Here is a 19,524-nt window from a genome sequence, read left to right on the forward strand (position 1 = left end):
TGGCCAGAACACTGCTCCAGAACCTGTGACTATTCTGTTCTGTATAGGGAGTTTTCCCCTTAATAAATTCCTTTGCCCTTTAAACAGACTCCATGGATTTCTCTCAATAGATACCAGCTCCCTCTGGTTCTTACAACCTTTCCTCCCTATCTTCTGAGATGATTCCTGAGTTTTGGAAGGAGGGGTATGATCGAGATGTCTCTCTCTGAGTTGAACACTCCAAAATCTCTTATTCTCTGTATACTAACCAGTTGTGCATCTCTATTTATGGCCACCTACTACAAAAGAAAGCTTTTCTCATGAGGGTTGAGAGATGTTATTAGTCAATGGGTATAAAGCTAAGAATTTAGGGGACAGCTTATTACTGTCCATCCAGTAGAATGATAGAGGCAGGTTCTCTCCTAGGTCCCATGGCCTAGGCAGCCCTGGGTTTTTGGCCCACTTAACAGTACCAGGCATAGAATTCATCTATGGAGTGGGCTTTAATTGAATCAGAAGGTGGTTAGTTACTTCCAAAACATTGGAACCACTATCACATCAGTGGGCATAACTTGATAGGTTGGTTGTTGTAGATCACAGGATTAACAGCTAAATGAAATGGATGATTACTTTTTACCCTACTATGGTGATAAGGGTGTGTGTGCCTGTGTGTACTGGAATGGGGGTTTCAGGGAAAAATGCTGAGATTTAGTGTACATCCTAGTATCACTCTGATGGTTATTCCTGCCAACTTGATTGGACTGAGATACTTAATAAAGCATACCCCTGGATGCATATGTGAAGGTATTTGTAGTGATGATTGTAAAGGGTATAATCCCAGGTACTTGAGCAGCTGAGGGAGGCTGTAGGCTTAATGGGCTATAGAGTGAAGGTATATCTTACCCCGGTCCCTATCACTCTCTAGTTCTTGACTGCCATTAAGTAAGCAGCTTTGCTCTATCCTGCCCTGTCCACCATGGTGTTCTGCTTCATGACCTCAAAGAAATACCGGATCCAGCTTACAGAGTGGAAACTCTGAAACCACCAACCAGAACCAATGTTTCCTCCTTTTAAGTTGTTTATGTGAAGCTATTTTGTTACAGTGATGCAAACTAGCACAGATCACATAGTTCATTGCTGGTGGTATCTTGAGATCTTTGCTGAGTGAAGCCAGAGTTACTCTCTTCTTAAAAAGAAAAATCCAATGCAGAGTGGTCATCCTTGAAACCATACACATACCACCAACACACATGTATGTAACAATAATAAAGAAAAAAAGGCTATCAACTTGAGGGGGGATGGGCAGGGGAGGAATTTTAGGGAGGGTGGCCGAGATGGGCTAGAGGGAGGAGAGGAAGGAAAGCAATGTAATTCTATTAAAAACACAAAACCCACAAAATTGAAAAAATACTTAAAAAATTAGTTCTTTGATAGTTTTATCCTTAAAAAAAAATCATATTCAGTGCCCCCCAGCACTTCCCAGATCCACCCTACTTCTCTACCCACCAACTTTGTGTCTTTTAAAAAAATCTTAATTTTAAAAAAATCCATCAAGACCAATTTATGCTACCCAAATATTCTTGCATGTGTAGTCCTGCCCTGGAGCATGGTCAGCTTACCAGGGCCGCACAGTTACTTTCTTCGTTTATTGCTCCTTCTTTTTCATTGGCTACCCAGGTTCTTATCTCTTGCAAGCTAAGCCTTCTCCTTAATTTTTTAAATAATAGTTTTACTTTCTATTTTTTGGAATTTCATAATGTATTTTGAACATATTCACCCTACCCTTAACTCTCCTATAACCATCCCCACTTCCCACCCAACTTTAAATGCTCCTCTCTGAGTCCAGTTTGTGTACCCAACTTGGGGTGGGCTGCCCCAGAGTCTGGCTAGTCTGTGGGGTAACACCATTAAAGAAAACTCTCCCCCTAAACCACCAAATACCAATAACTTCTTAGTTAGGTTATCGATTTTGTGCCCACCTTCCCTTTCTGTGCTGAGATTTCATCTGGTTAAAATTTCCACAGGTCTTTCTTGCAAATGTTGTCATAATCACTGTGAGTTCATATGGTCAATTGCTCTGTAATGTTTGAAAAAATTTCCGATTTTCTTTTCTTTTATTCCATTGCAGGCTCCTACAATTTCCCCCCTTTCTCTTCCATGAAGATCCCTGAGCTTTGAGGAAAGGGGAGTGGTATATACGCAGTGCTGAACAGTCTCTTTTACATCTCCTTTAAACCATATTTTTATCATTATTTATGTATGTGCATGTATGTGTATGTGCTGAGGAGGGCAGAGGCATGTCAGATCCCCTGGACCTAGAGTTACAGTTGTGCACTGTGAGTTGATTGATGTGGGTACTGGACTTGAACTCATGTCCTCTACAAGAACAATACATGCTCTTAAGTGCTAAGTCATCTCCAGCTCCACTCCATAGTCCTTTGTTCTCTGCATGTCGGCCAGTTGGGAGATTCTGTATTAGATGTTATTTACTGTAAGAAGTTTTTCTGAGAAGAACTGAAAGACGCACTGGTCTTGGGTATAGCAGTCAGTCATTAGGAAACACTTTAATAGTATGTCTATGTACCAGAATAATAGCAGTGGGTTCTCCTCCAGGGCCTATGATCTATCTAGCTACTGGGTCTTAGCCCCAATAACTGTGCCGGTATGGGTTCCATCTCACGGAGTGAGCCTTAGATATAATCAGAGTGGTTGGTTACTCCCATAAAGTTTGTGCCACTATTGCACCGCTGGGTACTGGTCAGGGCAGTCACTGTGGTAGTTTGCAGGGTTCACAGTTGGGTAAGATGATGGTTATTTTTCTTCTGCTGTAGCAAGTATTGTACCTTAGAGAACTATGAAGACAATCCAGTTGGAATGAAGTTTTCAGGTGAGTACCAGCTTGATTTATGTTTTAAGATTTAAATATGGTGTCTTCAGCAATAGGGTTTTATCATCAAGTTCTAGATGGCAGTCAAGATTACTGGCAATATCTTGTAATGCTTGGGGAATCTATGTGGCCTCACTGGCTAACAACTCAAAAATAGGCAAGTGACTCCTAGTACTAGGGTTTTTAATTGGGGAGTACTGTTTCTCTGTTGTACTGTAACTCCACTAAACCTCTTTATGTTATATTCATAAAACTCTAAAATGTGGGGAATGACTGCAGATAAAGTCACTGATGCATTGAAACAGGATCAATTTTTCTATTCTAGGTTTATATTAAAACTCTGTATATCTTTTAGAGTGAGTCTATAGTGTAATAGGTTTCCATGGCCTTTTCAAAATGCCTTTAGTAACTGATGTTCTAAGATAAAGTGAACCATGGGTACTCAAGAAACCACCTTATTAACTACCCAAGTAGCGTACTTCCACTTGAACTATTGTATATAATGCCAACTATAGAAACCAGAGGTAATCAAATGAAAATCTCAGTGCCAAATGTGGGATATTTCTCTTTGAGTTGTTGGTCAGGAAAGTCTAAGAGTCCCTCAACCATGTGCTATTGTTATCACTATTGGTTGTGGATCAGAACTTGAAGGTAAGATCCTATTACTGAAGACATCACATATCTTGGTTGCAGGACATAGAGAAATGAAGCTGAAACTGAACTGGAAGTTTCCTCCTTGCTGGTTAGCCTTCACAATGTTGGAAAGTGCTATGCAGCCATCTGGGGAAGAAGTCATCAATGGTCTTACCCAGTGGTGTATCTTGTATACTATAATACTTATCTGTCAGGAAAGATATACCCACTGTTGCAACAGTGGAATGACTTTTAGGGGTTAACCAACTTCTTTCTGTTTGGACTCGAGTCAGCTTGACAGGAGGGGATTCATGCCTTGTACTGTCAAGCCCATGGGCTACGCTCTGTGGGGAAATAACTACATTTGTTTTGTTAAATGGGACTTGTATGAAACTGCTTTCTAAATACTTATATTTATACCTATAGACAAGTGCTGCTCTCAGCATTTATCAAAGCAGCTCCCCTCCAACAAATAACAGTGAACAAAGACTATGGTTGATTAATATACTGAGAAGTGACTGCTGAGCACTTAGCCCTAACTGGGACATTTAGATCACCCCTCTACTTTACAAGAAACATCATTGGAAGAGGTAGCAGAAAAATATAAGAGCTGGATGATGGGGAGGATGCTTGTGAAACACTATCTTCAGAGAGTTATGTGGTTGGTCATTATAACCCTGAACTTGCCTGCACAAGATTAGGTGTGTCCATATTTAGTCATGGATGGAGGAGGGGCTCATAGGGCTCTATCCTTCCCTGGGCAAGGCTTTTGATGCTGGGGGAGGGGGAAGTCACGGATTTCAGTGGTATAGTCACTGTTGAGTCACCAATGCTTTTGTGGATAGTTGCAAACCCATGCTCATCCAGACAGCCTGATTACATCCAGTGCTCCACAACACAAAATGACAAGAAAGTGCGAAGGGCACTGGTAGGGAAGGAGGGTGACAAAGGTAGCAGGTATATAAGACAGGATGGGGTGAATGTGAGTAGGATGCATTACATACATGTACAAGATCATCAAAGAGTATATTTAATAAAAAGGAAACCTCTACCTTGTAAGACAGATCACTCAATATTTCCATCACTTTATGTTTTCTTAAAAGACAACCACCACCACCAAACACTCAGAAGTTGTAAACCAAATAAATTCTCCCCCAAATTAGGATCTGGATTGCTTTAAACATTGTCAAAATTCTTGGCCACTAAAAGTGTTAAGAAATTAATGATCCGTGGATCTAAAAAAGCAGCACTAATGAGACTCTATTGTCTGATGTCCAATTGCTTTAAAATGTGGGGAGTAACAAGTGCAGATAAAGTCATTGATGCATTGAAACAGGATCAACCTAGTACACCTCATCTTCTCTAGTTGATTTGGAGCTAAACAATTTTAATGTCAGATTCTTATCTTTCTCTTTTCTCCTTTTCTTTCTTTCTTTTTTTTTTTTGAGACAGGTCTTTCTATGTCGCTCTGGCTGAGGAAAGGTTGCCCTTTGCCCTGGAGACCACTTGCCTCTGCCCTGAGTGCTGGGATTAAAAGCTACTTCACTATGCCCCACTGATTCTTGCCTTTCTGATGGAGATAGATTTCTTCTTATTTCTACTATGTCATATTTATATGTTCAATGAAATGGATTCCCTACTTCCTAAGACCTGCTCACTCTCAGAGAGAGATGACACTAATATATAGAATATATAAGGTTGTTTCCACACAAGTCCCTGTCAGTATTGGTGATCACTGTTTACATGTAATTTTCATTTTTATTTATCTGATTAAACCAGTGGTTAAGGTACAAACTTCAATTAGGAAATAAACTTTTCCAAAGGAAAAGCACAAAGAGTGCTTTATGTGAAGCCACTCTGAGACAAGAACTCTCCATATATATATGTTATCCTCCCACATGTGGTCACATTAGTTACCTATATTCTAGGAAGGGCATATAGTGCATGCCCAACCTTACCTTAAAAAAAAAAAAAACTTCTTTCTTCCTGCCTTCCTCATCACAGGAAGAGGAATACAAGTTGGAAGTTCCAACTTGAGGAGTACTTACATTCTAGTATTTGTAATACTTAAATTTATTTTGGGGCCAGGGATAACTTTGCAAAGACAATTTCATCCCATTAAAACATATATTACATAGACATTAACTTTCTAACTACATTTTGAGTAACTCTTCTTCAAGATGGAACTTGTTTGAACAGACATATTTCCTTTAGTATAGGTGAGAATCTACCAGTAGGATTGAGATAAAGACAAAAAACTATAGCTAGGTTTGGCTGTGCAGCATGGAGATCCAGCATTTGGGAAACAAAGGGAAAACAGTTCTAAGTTTGAAGCCAGGCTAAGTTACTTGAGATGCAAAACTGAAACAAACCAAACCCCAAAGACAAAAATAAATAAATAAATAAATAAAATACAAAAAATTACAATTTACACTGAACTTTCCTCTTGTATTTGTATCAGAGAAAAGAGAAGTAGTTTTGAGAAATGGAAAAAAAATAGATGAAGAACAGGGGATATAATGGGAAGGTAACAAGAAAAAACCAGAGCAGCTTTTCTGGAAGGAACACTCTATATATTTTATTTCCACCAGTTACAGTGTTCACACTTTCAAAGATCAGTGTATGGTCTTTGAAAAATCATCACTGAACTCTGTAATATAATTCACATCATATATTATTATCTTTTAAAAGAAATCTGTTTCTTTTAAATCTGAAACTATTTCTACATGTGATCAGACCAAAGTATAAATTCTGCTAATAAGACCCAGCTTGTGTTACCTCATAGATTTATATGTTTCATATTGCTTAAACTCCTAACCTGTCACACCTTAATGTAATTTTCATTAGAAAAGGGAGTAGATAACATTCATGTAAACAGTACATTGTGAGATGCCAAGTTGGATAACTCATAACTGTCACCTCCAACATACACAACTTAAAAATGACACTACATGCTTACTTGTCTTATATGTAAAGAAACCCATGAAGCTGTTACAAAAGGTAACACTTTCTAAAAGGCCTCTGTGGCTAATGTTGCTGGAATCATCACTGCAGCCATTGTCAATTTCCTAGATGTTTTGAGGTTAGAAGTTGATTCTGTCAAGGTAGACTCCAAGTAATTCAACTAACTTGTCCACATGACTGAACAGCCAAGACTCTTAGCCAAGACTCTTTGTGACCTGTTTGGGTCAGGTTACTATATTGCCAAGTCAGTGAAGGCATCGGAGACCTTTGTGTTGACCTGTGTGGAAATGTCTGCTTTTGTGACATTGAGATAAATGTCATACTGCTGGTCTAGGCCGAGGTAACAGTCACTCATTAGATACAGGGTGAAGATATACCTGAAATATAAAAACACAAAGTACATGATACATGTAAGTGAGAATGCCTTTATGAAACACACCATTGTATATATATCAATAAAAGAAAAATCTGGAGATAAAATGTCACTTTTCAGCCATATTTTAGTCTTTTTCTATTTTATGAAGCAAAGTTGGAGATTAATAGTTTGAACATGTATTTAAGCATGAGAATTAACATAGGTGGAGGGGGATACCTATACAGAAAGTCATTAGTACATGCTCGAGTAAATGCAGGCTTTTCAGGATACAGGATCACCATACTTCACTTATCTTGGAACTTGAATGTATGATGCTGCTTACCTTCCAGGTGTTTCAGGAGTAAAGAAAGAGAGCGAGGCATCATGATGAGTTCGAACAAATCCTACTCGTTTTAAAGCAATCAGCTCTCTTTTATCCACCTCTCCTAAGATCAAAAGCCATCCTTCATCTTTTAATTTGGGAAATCGAGGGGTAACTGCATAACTCTCGTGTTTTCCCTGAAAACCAGAAGAAAGACAAAACATGACCAATGCTTGTATTTTCTAGTCTGTTGGCTCTGGTTACAAGGCTATGCTGTTTCACCTGAAGTCAAGCTCAAGCACAGCTAGCTGGATGTTTTGCAGTTCCTTCCTTTCTGGTTTTTGTTCTTCCATATAAAGGGACCATTCTATGGCTATGATTATCAAAACATTTGGCTCAGCTAGAACAGAAAGCTCCAGGTCATAACATACAGTTTACATGCCATTCCTAAAACAAACATTAACATTACACAGACAGAGAGATGAAAAATCTGAGGTACAATTTTAAGATATTACATCAATCTTCCAAAGTGGCATGCACAACAAAGAACTGATGGTTAGGAAAACGAGTAAGCAAATGAACATGTTAGTCAAGACTAGACTGAACCTCACAATAATGAACAAAGGCAGAACTTTTGCTCTTGCCCAAGAATAAAATCCACATATTCTTATATGGATATATAGGACATATTTTATCTCTGTGTAGCCCTGGCTGTCCTGGAACCCAATCTGTACACCAGGATGGCCTTGAACTCATAGAGATCCTCTGCCTCCTGAGGGCTAGGATTAAAGGTGTGTGCCACCACCACCCAGCAAAAGGACATATTTAATGTGGCATAATGAAAACTCTTTTCTCAAAGACAGCAGATGATACCCATATACAAATTGCTCAATTCTCCAGGGAACAAATGAAGGAAGTTGGACAGGAGCTATCTTAGGAGGTGATATGACAAATATTAGTTTCAATAGCAAAGAAATAAAGAGCAGAGCTGAGACTACTTTGTGTGTCCAGGTATGAAGGAAACACAGTGAGCACATGGATGAACGTCAGATACTTAAACCACAATCAACGCTGGATGTATCACTGAGCATATTCACAGTCTAACCAGACAAGAATCATAGGATATATATGCTGGGAATATCCTTTCTTCTTGATGTCTGACTCATGGAGCAGTGTCAAAAAGCCTTTTTAGAGAGACTATCTCCCAACAGTGACCCAGAAGCTCTAGAGGCAGAAGAGGGACTTGTGTGGCTCATTCTGGCGACCTAGAGCAAGTGCCAAGAGACTATACTTTGAAATCCAGTCTGCAGAATTTTCTGAGATTGAGTCAATTTACTTTAAGCCTAGCTGTTACAGTGTTCCACAAAGTGTAAATACAGTCTGAGGCTTAGACCGGAGAGGACTTGCACAGATAACCCTGCCCTTCAGCTGTGCACTGAGGGACCACAACATGTGAAGGATGGCATAGGGACAAGCCCTAAACCTGTTTCTACACTAGTACTGGACTGAGATAGTTTGCAACCTGCACCTAGCTAGTATTCACCTGCACAAAGACCAGTGACGGAGATTGGGCCTGTTTCCTTAAGCATGTGGGCCGAATGAGGGCTTAAACACAGCACTGAAACTCGTCTCCAGTGGGAGAAATGGCGCTTCACCCATACTACAACATAGTCTACTTGAACATTGCAAATACTTCAACTGAAATAATATTTTTAGTTGAAATTTTAAAACAAACAAACAAACACAAAATTAAAACCCAACTAATGACCTAAGCCCAGATAGGCAAGTTCCAACAAAGAAGCAATAAACATGAAAAGTCATGGCATTGTGCTTTCTTTGAAAATGGTCAATTCCAAAATAAGAGATTCCAAAGAAAAGTAAATTAGATAAAATCCCTGCCAAATAATTCAAATGAAGACTTAGAAGAATATTTAATGACATAAAATCTTTGATGTCACTGAATACATTAAAATAATTCAAACAAACAGCTGAGTGATTTAAGAAAGTCAATAGAGAGTATGACAGAGGCACTTACGGGCTGGATAGAGTATGAAGGCGGGCATGGTAGTATGTGCCTTTAATCTCAGAGATGGTGAGGTGGAGAAGAGAGGATCCCAAGGCTTGCTGGTGAGCCAGCTTAGCTAATCAGGAAGTCCCAGGTACAGTGAGAGATCCCATTTAAAAAAAAAGTAAGGTGGAAAATAAGGTAGATGGCTCCAAAGGGACAACACATGTGCATATACACCCATCTCACCCTCCAGAGGGACAACACCTCCACACATGTGCACATACACCCATTTCACCCATTTGTGTATTATGTACATGCACATCATTAACTAAAACAATTAGGTTTTTTTTTGAAATTAAAGCACAGTAAGTCAAATAAAATCAATGAAAGCTTTATTAATAGAATGGATTAAAGTATAAGACAGAATATCAGAGCTAGAAGACAAGACAGACAAATTAGAACATCCAGACAATGACAAAAATAAAATGATGAGAAAGTATAAACAGAACACACAAAATCTATGGGGCACCAATAACAACTAAATATATGAATTAGAGACATGGAAGGATAAGCTAAAGGCATAGAAAATATATTTAATAAAAACAGCAGATTTTCCAAATTGAGGGAAAGAGATGGCTATGTAGATAAATGAGGCATTTTTCTAAGCAGTCAAACAAACAACTTTCCATGTCATATTATAGTTGAAACAGTAAATATACAGAACAAAGAGAAGACCCAAGTTACTTATAAAGGTGAACACATCAAGAGAACAGCTGATTTCTCAATAGACATCTAAAAGCTAGGAGAGCATGTAACAACCTACTTTCAGTTCTCAAAGACAGTAACTGTCAATTCACATCACAATATCTAGCACCTTCTAGACTAAAAGCAGAAGGAAAAAGTTTTCATGCCAAACACAAACTGAAGGAATTCGTGACAGCTAAGTCAGCATTACAGATATTTGAGGGAATCTTTTGGTCTGAAGAGGATGATATACACACCCAGAAGAAAACAATAAACTATACTAGAATGGCAGTTAAGCAAACAGAGAGAAGCACTAAACATTACAAAATCAATGAAATGACAGGCATTAATATACACTTTATGGTGGTTTGAATGAAAATGGTTCCCATAGGCTCAAAGGACGAGGCACTATTAGGTGTGGCCTTGTACTAGGTGTGGCTTTGTTGGAGGAAATGAATCATTAGGAGTCAGGCTTTGAGTTCTTAAATGCTCAAGTCAAGTCCAGTGTGTCACTGTCACTTTGTGCTGCGGATTCAGATGCAGAACTCCCAGCCACCTCTCCAAAACTATGCATGCTTCCCGTCAAGATGATAGTGGACTAACTAAATCTGTGAACTGTAAGCCAGCCCCAATTAATGTTTTCCTTTATAATAGTTGCTGTGGTCATGGTGTCTCTTTACAGCAAGAAAACCCTAACTAAGACAACCTTTCAATAGTAATGGAATGTTAATGGTATTAATTCTTCAATCATAAGACACTGAGTGAAAGACTAGATTCAAAACCAGGATCCAGAGGCTGGGGAGATAGCTCAGTGGGTGAGGAGTTTGCTGTGTGCGTGTGAGGACTGAAGTTGGAATCCTCAGGACCCACATTAAGTGGCAGGTACCTGTGGCAGCCCACTTACAATCTTGGCACTTAAGAAGCAGAGACAAGGATGCTGCAGGTGCCTTGCTAGATAAGCTGAACCAGTGAGTTCTGGATTCACTGAGGGACCTTGAATCAATATATGGTTAGGAGTGATCAGAGAAGACACCAACATCAATCTCTAGCTTCCACATGTACCTGTACACATGTGCATATGCACCTACGTGCACACCACATACATTCATTCCCCCAAAGAGTCCTATATTTGTTGCCTTCAATAAACATATGTAATTAGCAAAGACACACAACCTTAGTTTGGTGAAAGGACAGAAAAAAGTATTCCAAGCACATGAAACTAGCAAGCTAGCAGATGTAGCTAGTACTGAAAAAAATTTAGACTTAGTGAACGCCTTCTTACTAAGACTTCCTAAGAAGGCAACTTTACAGTGGTAAAAGTAGCAACAGGAGGATATTTCAGTGTTAAAGATACACATATTAAACATTGATATATGCAAGTTCATAAACAAAAACTATGGGATGCAAAGGAGTAAATGAACTTCAACGAAGTACAACAGGTGACTTTAGTCAGATTTTCCAAACTAAAACAAAACAAAACAAAAAAACCCCCCAAAAACACAACCACAAAAATCATAATTAAAGGACATCATAGAGCAAATGGACATAAGAGACATCTACAGAATTTTCTATCAAACACTGAAAATGCTACTTGCCTAAGGAGTGAATGGGACTTTCTCTAAAGTAGTTCATATATTAAGACACAAAGAAAGTATTAACAAATAGAAGAAAATTAGAGTAATTTCTTACATTCTATGTGATCACAAAAAAGTAAAACTAGAAATCAACATAAGAGAAATTAAAGAACATACAAAAACTCATAGAGAATGAATACCACATTACTGAACCAGAAGACTGTCACTGAGAAAGAAGAGGAATTGAAAAAGTACTATACTTGGATGGATTGAAAGTACACAACAGGAGAACTTGTGATATAGAATTCAAGTGGTTCCAAGGCAGGACTTTATAGCTATAAATACCCACAATAAAAATCAGAGAAACATTAAATAAATGACTTAATAAAGCACCCCAAGGTCTTACAAAAGCAAGAATAACCCAATCCCCCAAAGTAGATTAGCTGCAACGAAAGAGTAACAATCAGGGCAGAAAATAATAAGATGAATGTTGAAAAAAAAATATAAAGAATCAAAGAACCAGAATCTAAGAGAACATAAGCAAGATAAACTTGACAAACATTTAGACAAACCAAACTACTGAAACAGAGATAAAAGTGGGCACTGCAACAGACACTAGTGATATTCGGAGGATCTCCAGGCATATCTAAAAAAAAAAAAAAAAAAAAAAAAACCCACCAAAAACCCCCAAACCCAAAATTCAACAAATGAGAAAATTGAGAAGAAACGGATGATTTTCTTGACACGTGTGACCTACCCAAATTAACCAAGAGCCTGTCAACACTGTACCAGGCAATGATGAGGCAGAGTGGTCAGACTGCCAACTAAATTGAGGCCAGGCTCAGATGGTTTTCCTGCTGAATGTTGCCAGACATTAAGAATTAATAACAATGGGACAAGGTTTACAAAGCAAGTTCCAGGCCCACCTACCCAGGAATTGAAACTGTAAACACAGCAATTTGTAACATATATTGCTCGCCACAGTCCATGACTAGATGTACTTGAAGTTTATTTTGGGATTTATTTCTACAAAGATCATCTATTGGTTTTGTAAGACAATGACCTTATGACATAAATATACTTATACCAAAAAGCTCTTCATTAGATTGTACTGTGTTCCAGACAGTTTTTCTTAACAGTAATTGGAAATTAAATTTAGTTTTTTTTAGTACAATTAAATATATTTTTAAGGTAAATTATTAAGGTAACTTCACTATGATTTTATTTTTATAATTAATACTATTTTGTATCTATGATTTTGTATGTGAAAACAGAGGGCAAGCCCGGCGGTGGTGGCGCTTGCCTTTAATCCCAGCACGGATCTCCGTGAATTCAAGGCTAGCCTGGGCTACAGAGTGAGTTCCAGGATAGGCTCCAAAACTACACAGAGAAACCCTGTCTCGAAAAACAAAAAACAAAAAACAAAAAAAACAAAACAAAAAAAACCCAACCAAACAAACAAAAAAAACCCAAAACCAAAAAAAACCCCCAAAAACAAAAAACAAAACAAAACAAAAAACATAGGGCAAAAGTTGCTAGTTGAAACCTTATTCATCAAGGCTTACTCTTGACACCAGCAAGGCCTGAAACTATGAGGCTGAAAGGAAGAAGTCTTTATTATTTCAATTATGGTATCCTTTAAAAACCATCTGCCTATTCTATGTGATCTTCTGGGACTTAAATGATTTTGGTATCAGGCTACAGAAAAGAGCACAGTAATATACAATAAAACTATTGTACATTTTTTTTCTCTGCATGAAATTGACAGTGTTCTTGAATGCATTACTATGAAGCAAGCAGGCAGATATGGCAATTGAGCCTCAGAAAAACTTAAGTGTTTTATTCAGGTGCAGAGTACTTACTACCTACGGAAGTTTCAACTTCATCTGCATCTAGTGTATTGTAGGTCCTGTACATCAAGATCCTCCAAAGCAGTGCTTCTCAAGAGTTTAATATCTTTATAAATCCTGTGGGGCACTGAGAAAGTATCAGATCCCTGAGATTCTGTTTTGGTTAGTGTGGAGGGGGTTCAAGGAATCCACTTTCAAGGTACCCCAGCTGGAAAAGTCTGTGAGCAGTGCTACAGGCATTATAAGGTGGAGGGAGTTTCCAGACATGAAAAACAGCACATGAGGAGAACTAATTTCAAAAGACTGATGTGAGCTGCTAATGCCAGTTGAGAAAGCAGGATTCATGAATGACACGGACACATTAGTAATAGAAAAGATACGTGTGGTGGTGCATGTGAGTACTTGGTGTGAAATATCTGAGGATAGAAAGCAAATGTCATACCTTGTGGGACTCAAAGTGGACTCTCTGCAGGCTGACTTGAAGCACATACTCCTGATCAGCATGCAACTTGATCCATTTGTTGTCATCTCGTTTGTCTGCTGTCAGAGTTGAGATGGAGAGTTCATTATGTCCTTCAACTAAGCCATCCCATGAGCCTTTAACACTTATGCCAACATTTATCACTGGCAGGCGAGATAAGAAATTCCATGCCTGAATAAAAAAGAAAAATAATAAAGGAACAATTAGTGGAAAATGCAGAGAACAACTAAGTCAGTCTTCTAACTTTGAGACTATATCTGTGTTGATACAGCTGTTCCAATAATACAGATACTTTATACTTTCCCCAGCTTCGTGCTACTACTAGGATACGGCTAGTGACATGACCCATTTACCCACTCAGATTTCACTAGCTTTTATTATTCTTGTATATGTTGAAATAACATGCTTTCAATTTTAGTTTAAAAAAATTGAAAAAGAAAGACATTACAATCTAAACTTATTTCTTTATTGTAAATCTCACCTGATTTGAATAACTATTGGCTACACTAAAAAGTAGGCATGATTAAAAAGTTTACTGTTAACTGCTTTGTTTTAGAGTTGTGCCTATTCAGATATTATAAGTGACTTTTCATGTGGAGAGCATTATTTGGACCTATAAAGACAACTTGAAAAGAAACTGATGTCAGTGTCTTTCATTAAGCAACTTAAAGAAACATAATACATTTTTTTGTTTACATTCTAAATTTATTCTGTAAATTTCTACAGTATAATCTCATAATAGCTGTAATTCATAGGGAGCCCTGTAATTCTAGGGGTCCTTCTAGAAAAAAATGTATTTTTTGCATTATCATCCCCACAGTACTAATTAAAACACCACCTATTAAGAGTGGAAATGTGTGGCCTCTGCACCTCACCTGGGCAACACAGTAGAGCTGGCCCTGATGGTGTAGGTGTGGGTGAGATGACCATGAGGATTTGAAAGCAGGAGAACTGGCCTCACCTTGCTCATCACTGCAGGACATGAACTAGCCAGGGCAATGCTGGAGAGCTCACCCTGGTGGTGAGGACAGGGGAGAGATGGCGGGATGATCAACCTTGCAAGTACCCAGACCCAGAACCAGGGTTACGAGTTGGCCTGCCCCAACATCCACCCTATCTATGATCTACTGGAGCATGTCAAGGGGCCTGACCTGCAGACCCAAAGCTGCAGGATCACCACAACACAGGGCAACAACAGGATATCCAAGAGGAGTCTCAGTGAGGGCCCAGCATTGATAATGTAGCAGAAGCCAGAGGCTTCGAACTTGACCAACGAGTCTTTGTAATGAACACTTGCAAGTAAAGATACATGGACAAAAGGGTTTACTGTGTGACTCACTGTGTCACACTGCAGCTTCCATGATGAGACGAGATAGATAATTTCCCCCCTTTTTTTTCTCTTAAATTTTATTTTCGGGGGGAGGTTGTAGGGGTAGAGGATGGATATGAAGGGTGGGGGAAATAAATGGGATAGAGATGTATGATGTGAAAGACACAAAGAATAAATAAAAAGAAAGTTAAAAAAAGTGGAAATATTTTGCCACTTTATGCTTCCTCTTTAAGACACTTGAAAATAATCATTCAATCAGTGCTCTACAATATAGAATGAAAAAATGAAAGTCTAGATTCCTGGAAATCATGTCACAAGAAACTCAAGGTATTTAAGGTAACTGTCATCTTTTGTAACATTTATAAGTATGGGAGAGCTTATTAGCTATCGAGACTACTTCCTAATGTAGTTTAAAAAGTCCATGAGCACTTTCACTTTGGTTCCTTTGATTCCTTAATGTGTACCACAGTTTTCCTTATAGACTTTAATTGCTTGTTCACGATGGCTTTACTGTTGCTGAGTGTATGTAATTGAAATGAAGTAGCTGAGATGAGCCAAACCACCCTCGGGAATTAAAAAAAGAAGAAAGAAAGAAAAAAAGGAAGGAAGGAAGGAAGGAAGGAAGGAAGGAAAAAAGAAAGAGAAAGAAAGAAGGAAAAGTTAGTTCAATGAGAATTTTCACTGTAACCCCAATCCTGTAACTTTTTCTTATGAATCTGAAATTATGCCTGGAACTAGATTTTGACATAGTCAGCTACAGAACGTAGTTTAAACACACACGATGGTTGAGCCCCTGCCAGAACCAGCTGTTATCAAGGTGAGAAACTGCTCTACTTAAGACTGGCCAGCATGTAAAAGTGGTCAAGGAGACATACAATTTCGGTAGAGCATTTATTTAATGAGGTGACACATGTGAAACAAACCTATTACTACTTTCTCTTTACTTGCACAATTAAATTAGCTACCAATAACATGTTTTCTGGTTTTAGCAACTCTCTGAATTACTATACAATGCTCTTAAAAATATCTGGCTTTTATATGTGTGAAATCTTTTGGAAGGATTTAGTATTAATTTTCAGCCTATAATGTGTACACATTGACTTACTGTGTGTGTGTGTGTGTGTGTGTGTGTGTGTGTGTGTGTATACACACACACACACACACACACACATATATACATACATACATGCACACACACACACTCACACATACACATGTATCATGAGCTATTTTTAAAGAAACTCCTAAGACATTTCAATACCAGCCAAACATATTTATCTGAGGATTAATCTTCATCTATTGAATCAGGCAAGATCACTGCCATGCATATAATTATTTAATTAGCAGCCAAATCCTCTGCCAGTCAGCAGCCGTTCCAGGCATACTGATGGGGTAGGAGATGCAAATCTCACAGTCGTACTGCTTTTTCTCATTACTACTGCAATTAGCACTTAAATTGATGCTTTAAACATACTAATTTCTGGAATAATTCAGGATTTGTATGTTACCTGGGATCGCCTCACTGCAGAGCCGACACCAGATTGCTCTGCAAATTGAAGCACTTTTGAGCCAAATAACCATCATCATATCAGACAGAGCCAATTTGCATTTGGTTTTAAAGATAACAGAATGGCAATTTATGCAAATAAATTAAGTAAGTTTACTTCTGAGTTCTCCCTCAACTAATTATAACAATGTTCTAATTTTTCATCACATCTAAAACTTGGCTTAAAATCAGTGTATGCTATGGGAGAAATCTGTTGTTGCTAAAAGTAGTTTTGTTTGAATTCAAAGATGTTTTTATTCATAATTTTGATGGTAATTTAGTTAGAAAGATAGGCATTTATTATGAATATTTAAATAATGATTTGTGTCAATTTGGGGTTCAACAGAAACTGAACAGTCAATCAGACACTTATGCCTGTTATACTTTTACCAAGTCTTGATTAAAGTAAGTTTCACTTGGAAAATGAAAGAAACACAGTGTAGAAGTTTCCTCAATACTTGAAGTTAAAGAATTATGAAGACGTGCTGAACACTTACTTTAAAATTTCAGGATAAAAAAATACTAATGACTTAAAAGTCTAGACAGTCAAATATTTCTGGCATCATCCATTCATGTTTTTAGTTTTCCCAAAGACTGTTTGGATAGATGACTTACTCTGCCTTTCACAACAGCAATTTAACTGTCTATATAAGTCATATAGTTCACAAAAGGAGCATATCTGAAAGACTATCTTATACTCTAGTAAGAGAAAAATTATTAAAGAAAGACATAAGACTTAAACAAGCAATTGAAGGGATAGTATATATGCCCAGGAATCCCCACCCCCTCCAATGAAATTCAAAGTCTTTGCTCTGTGTAATTAAACCATACATTTCCATAAGGGAAGAAAACTTTGTATGTACAGTCAAAATACTGCAATTTACAAAATACAACAGTCTCAAATTTAAACTAAGGTGTTTTATGTAACATTTATTGGCCTTGTGAGGCACAACAGCATACATAGTGTGTTTACTCTAAGTTTAGAACTAAGGCTGCAGTGAGGTTGTGAGATGAAACATGGGTGATCAATGCTTGGAACACTTCAGATGCATAATATGCTTGATTTAAAATTAACTTTTGGTTATTATGTATTCAGAAACCCTTCACTGTTACTATTTTTCATGATTCCATTACAATATGTGTTGGCGACCCACAGCTGAAGAAGCTGTGTTCTAAGTTAAGAAACTGTTGATCTGGAGGAGAGATGGATGTACCTGCTTTGCTTTTGCTGACTGTAACTCATTCTCCACCATGGAGCTGAATACATAGTCTTTCCCTTCACAGGCATGGATCAGCTCAGGAAGGCACTCAATGGATGTTCGGCATTTAGCATGTGGGCCCTTTATGGGTGGTTTCCATTTCCTATGAAATAATATACACCAATAAAATAATTCCTTCACAGCAAAATGATGACAGTAACAGTTTCTTTAAATACTACTCAGTATTCTCTAAGCCATCTCTAATACTGTATGAAATATGTAAACTGTAATTTACACATAAACACTTAGATTTCACAGACAGTGGTTGTCTACAGGAACACAGGGCATTAGATCTTATGCTAAGAAAAAAAAAATACAACTGAAATCATACTCATACTCTTAAGGGTTTCCAGAAAACTGGAGGGGATTTCCTAGGCCCCATCTTGTTCTAAGTTCTCATAATAGACCTCTGAGTCCCTCAGTATGCCTTCTTTACTACTAAAATCCAGCTTTTGTATCATTTAATAATTCAGGGAAAGGATCCTGAGATAGCCACAGACACATAGGGGTGTCTGCCACCTCTTAACACTTGCTACTGGTCTGACTTGCTCTAAGCACATTTGTATTATTTTTCAGGGATATCCCATGGAGGACTCAAACATCTTGGAGTGCCATAGAGCCTAATATATTTGAGTTAAATAAGAGACTCTTCTGAAGGGACTCCATATATGCCTGAAGTGGTTTTATTTTTGTTTTGTTTTGTTGGTGTGTCCTATGTTTCATGTTGCCTAGGCTAACCTTCAGCTTGATATGTGGCTGAGGATATAGCCTTGAACTCCTGATCTTCTTGCCTCCAATTCCTGAGTGATGTATACTAACAGGACTGGTTTACATAGTTCTGGGGGTTGAACCCAGGCCTTCCTGCTTGCTAGGCAAACACTCTGTCAACTTAGCTACCGTCTGCAACCTGCACCTGAGGTTTTTGTTGTTATTTGTATCTACAGGCATCTAATGATTGCAACATCTTTCCCAGGTGATCAAATTATAAAAGGAACAGGATGGCAAGTTTCAAGCAGATTGTTTTGTTTGATTTCATGACTGTGAAAAAAAGACTTTGGTCGAAAAGTGTCTCTTGACTATAAAACACTGGTGTGAAAGAAATATTTTATTTAAATCCTGCCAACCTCCAGGTATCAAGTATTTTTTCCCCTCTGGCTAAAACAATTATAACTATTATGAGGCCTAAGGCTAAGTAATTTGATGCTACCATAAACTCTTCTAGTATATAAAACAACATTTTTATAAACATGTTTTCATTTGAAAACATTTCAGATTCCTTAACTCTCGTATACTACAGAAGAAAACGGCAATCTATTTTATGTTTGATTACAAAGTACATTATCAATGTCTTCTTAAATGGAGGCTGATACTGTAAGGGAATAAATTCAATTAAAACAGACATACAACTAACCAATGCTGCAAATGGGAAAGGGTTTATATAGGAAGGGGCTAAACTTGCTGTTCATCTTAGGGTTGGTAAACCCATTCCAAGAGAGGCTATTGTATCACAGCCCACACTCTTCTCCTCTAGAAAACAGTTATTTTCAACCTGAAAGAATCAATTTTCAAGGCACTACATGAAAGTGTAGCAG

General features: G+C 37.9%; 1 protein-coding gene across 2 annotated transcripts in view; it reads right to left on the reverse strand.

The window, feature by feature from the left end:
* Nucleotides 1-4,506: 4,506 nt before the first annotated feature.
* Ascc3 (activating signal cointegrator 1 complex subunit 3) overlaps nt 4,507-19,524 on the reverse strand; it is a 342,822-nt gene continuing 327,804 nt past the window's right edge. For both annotated transcript variants that reach the window (XM_059272425.1, XM_059272426.1), the window contains exons 39-42: nt 17,888-18,035; nt 13,759-13,968; nt 7,162-7,337; nt 4,507-6,840 (exon numbers count right to left, since the gene is read on the reverse strand). In XM_059272425.1, coding sequence (XP_059128408.1) covers nt 6,696-6,840; nt 7,162-7,337; nt 13,759-13,968; nt 17,888-18,035 — 679 coding nt within the window. In that variant the 3' untranslated portion in view covers nt 4,507-6,695. The remainder of the gene's footprint in view (nt 6,841-7,161; nt 7,338-13,758; nt 13,969-17,887; nt 18,036-19,524) is intronic.

The sequence above is a fragment of the Peromyscus eremicus genome, chromosome 8b (genome assembly GCF_949786415.1).
Source record: "Peromyscus eremicus chromosome 8b, PerEre_H2_v1, whole genome shotgun sequence".
Taxonomy (NCBI): domain Eukaryota; kingdom Metazoa; phylum Chordata; class Mammalia; order Rodentia; family Cricetidae; genus Peromyscus; species Peromyscus eremicus.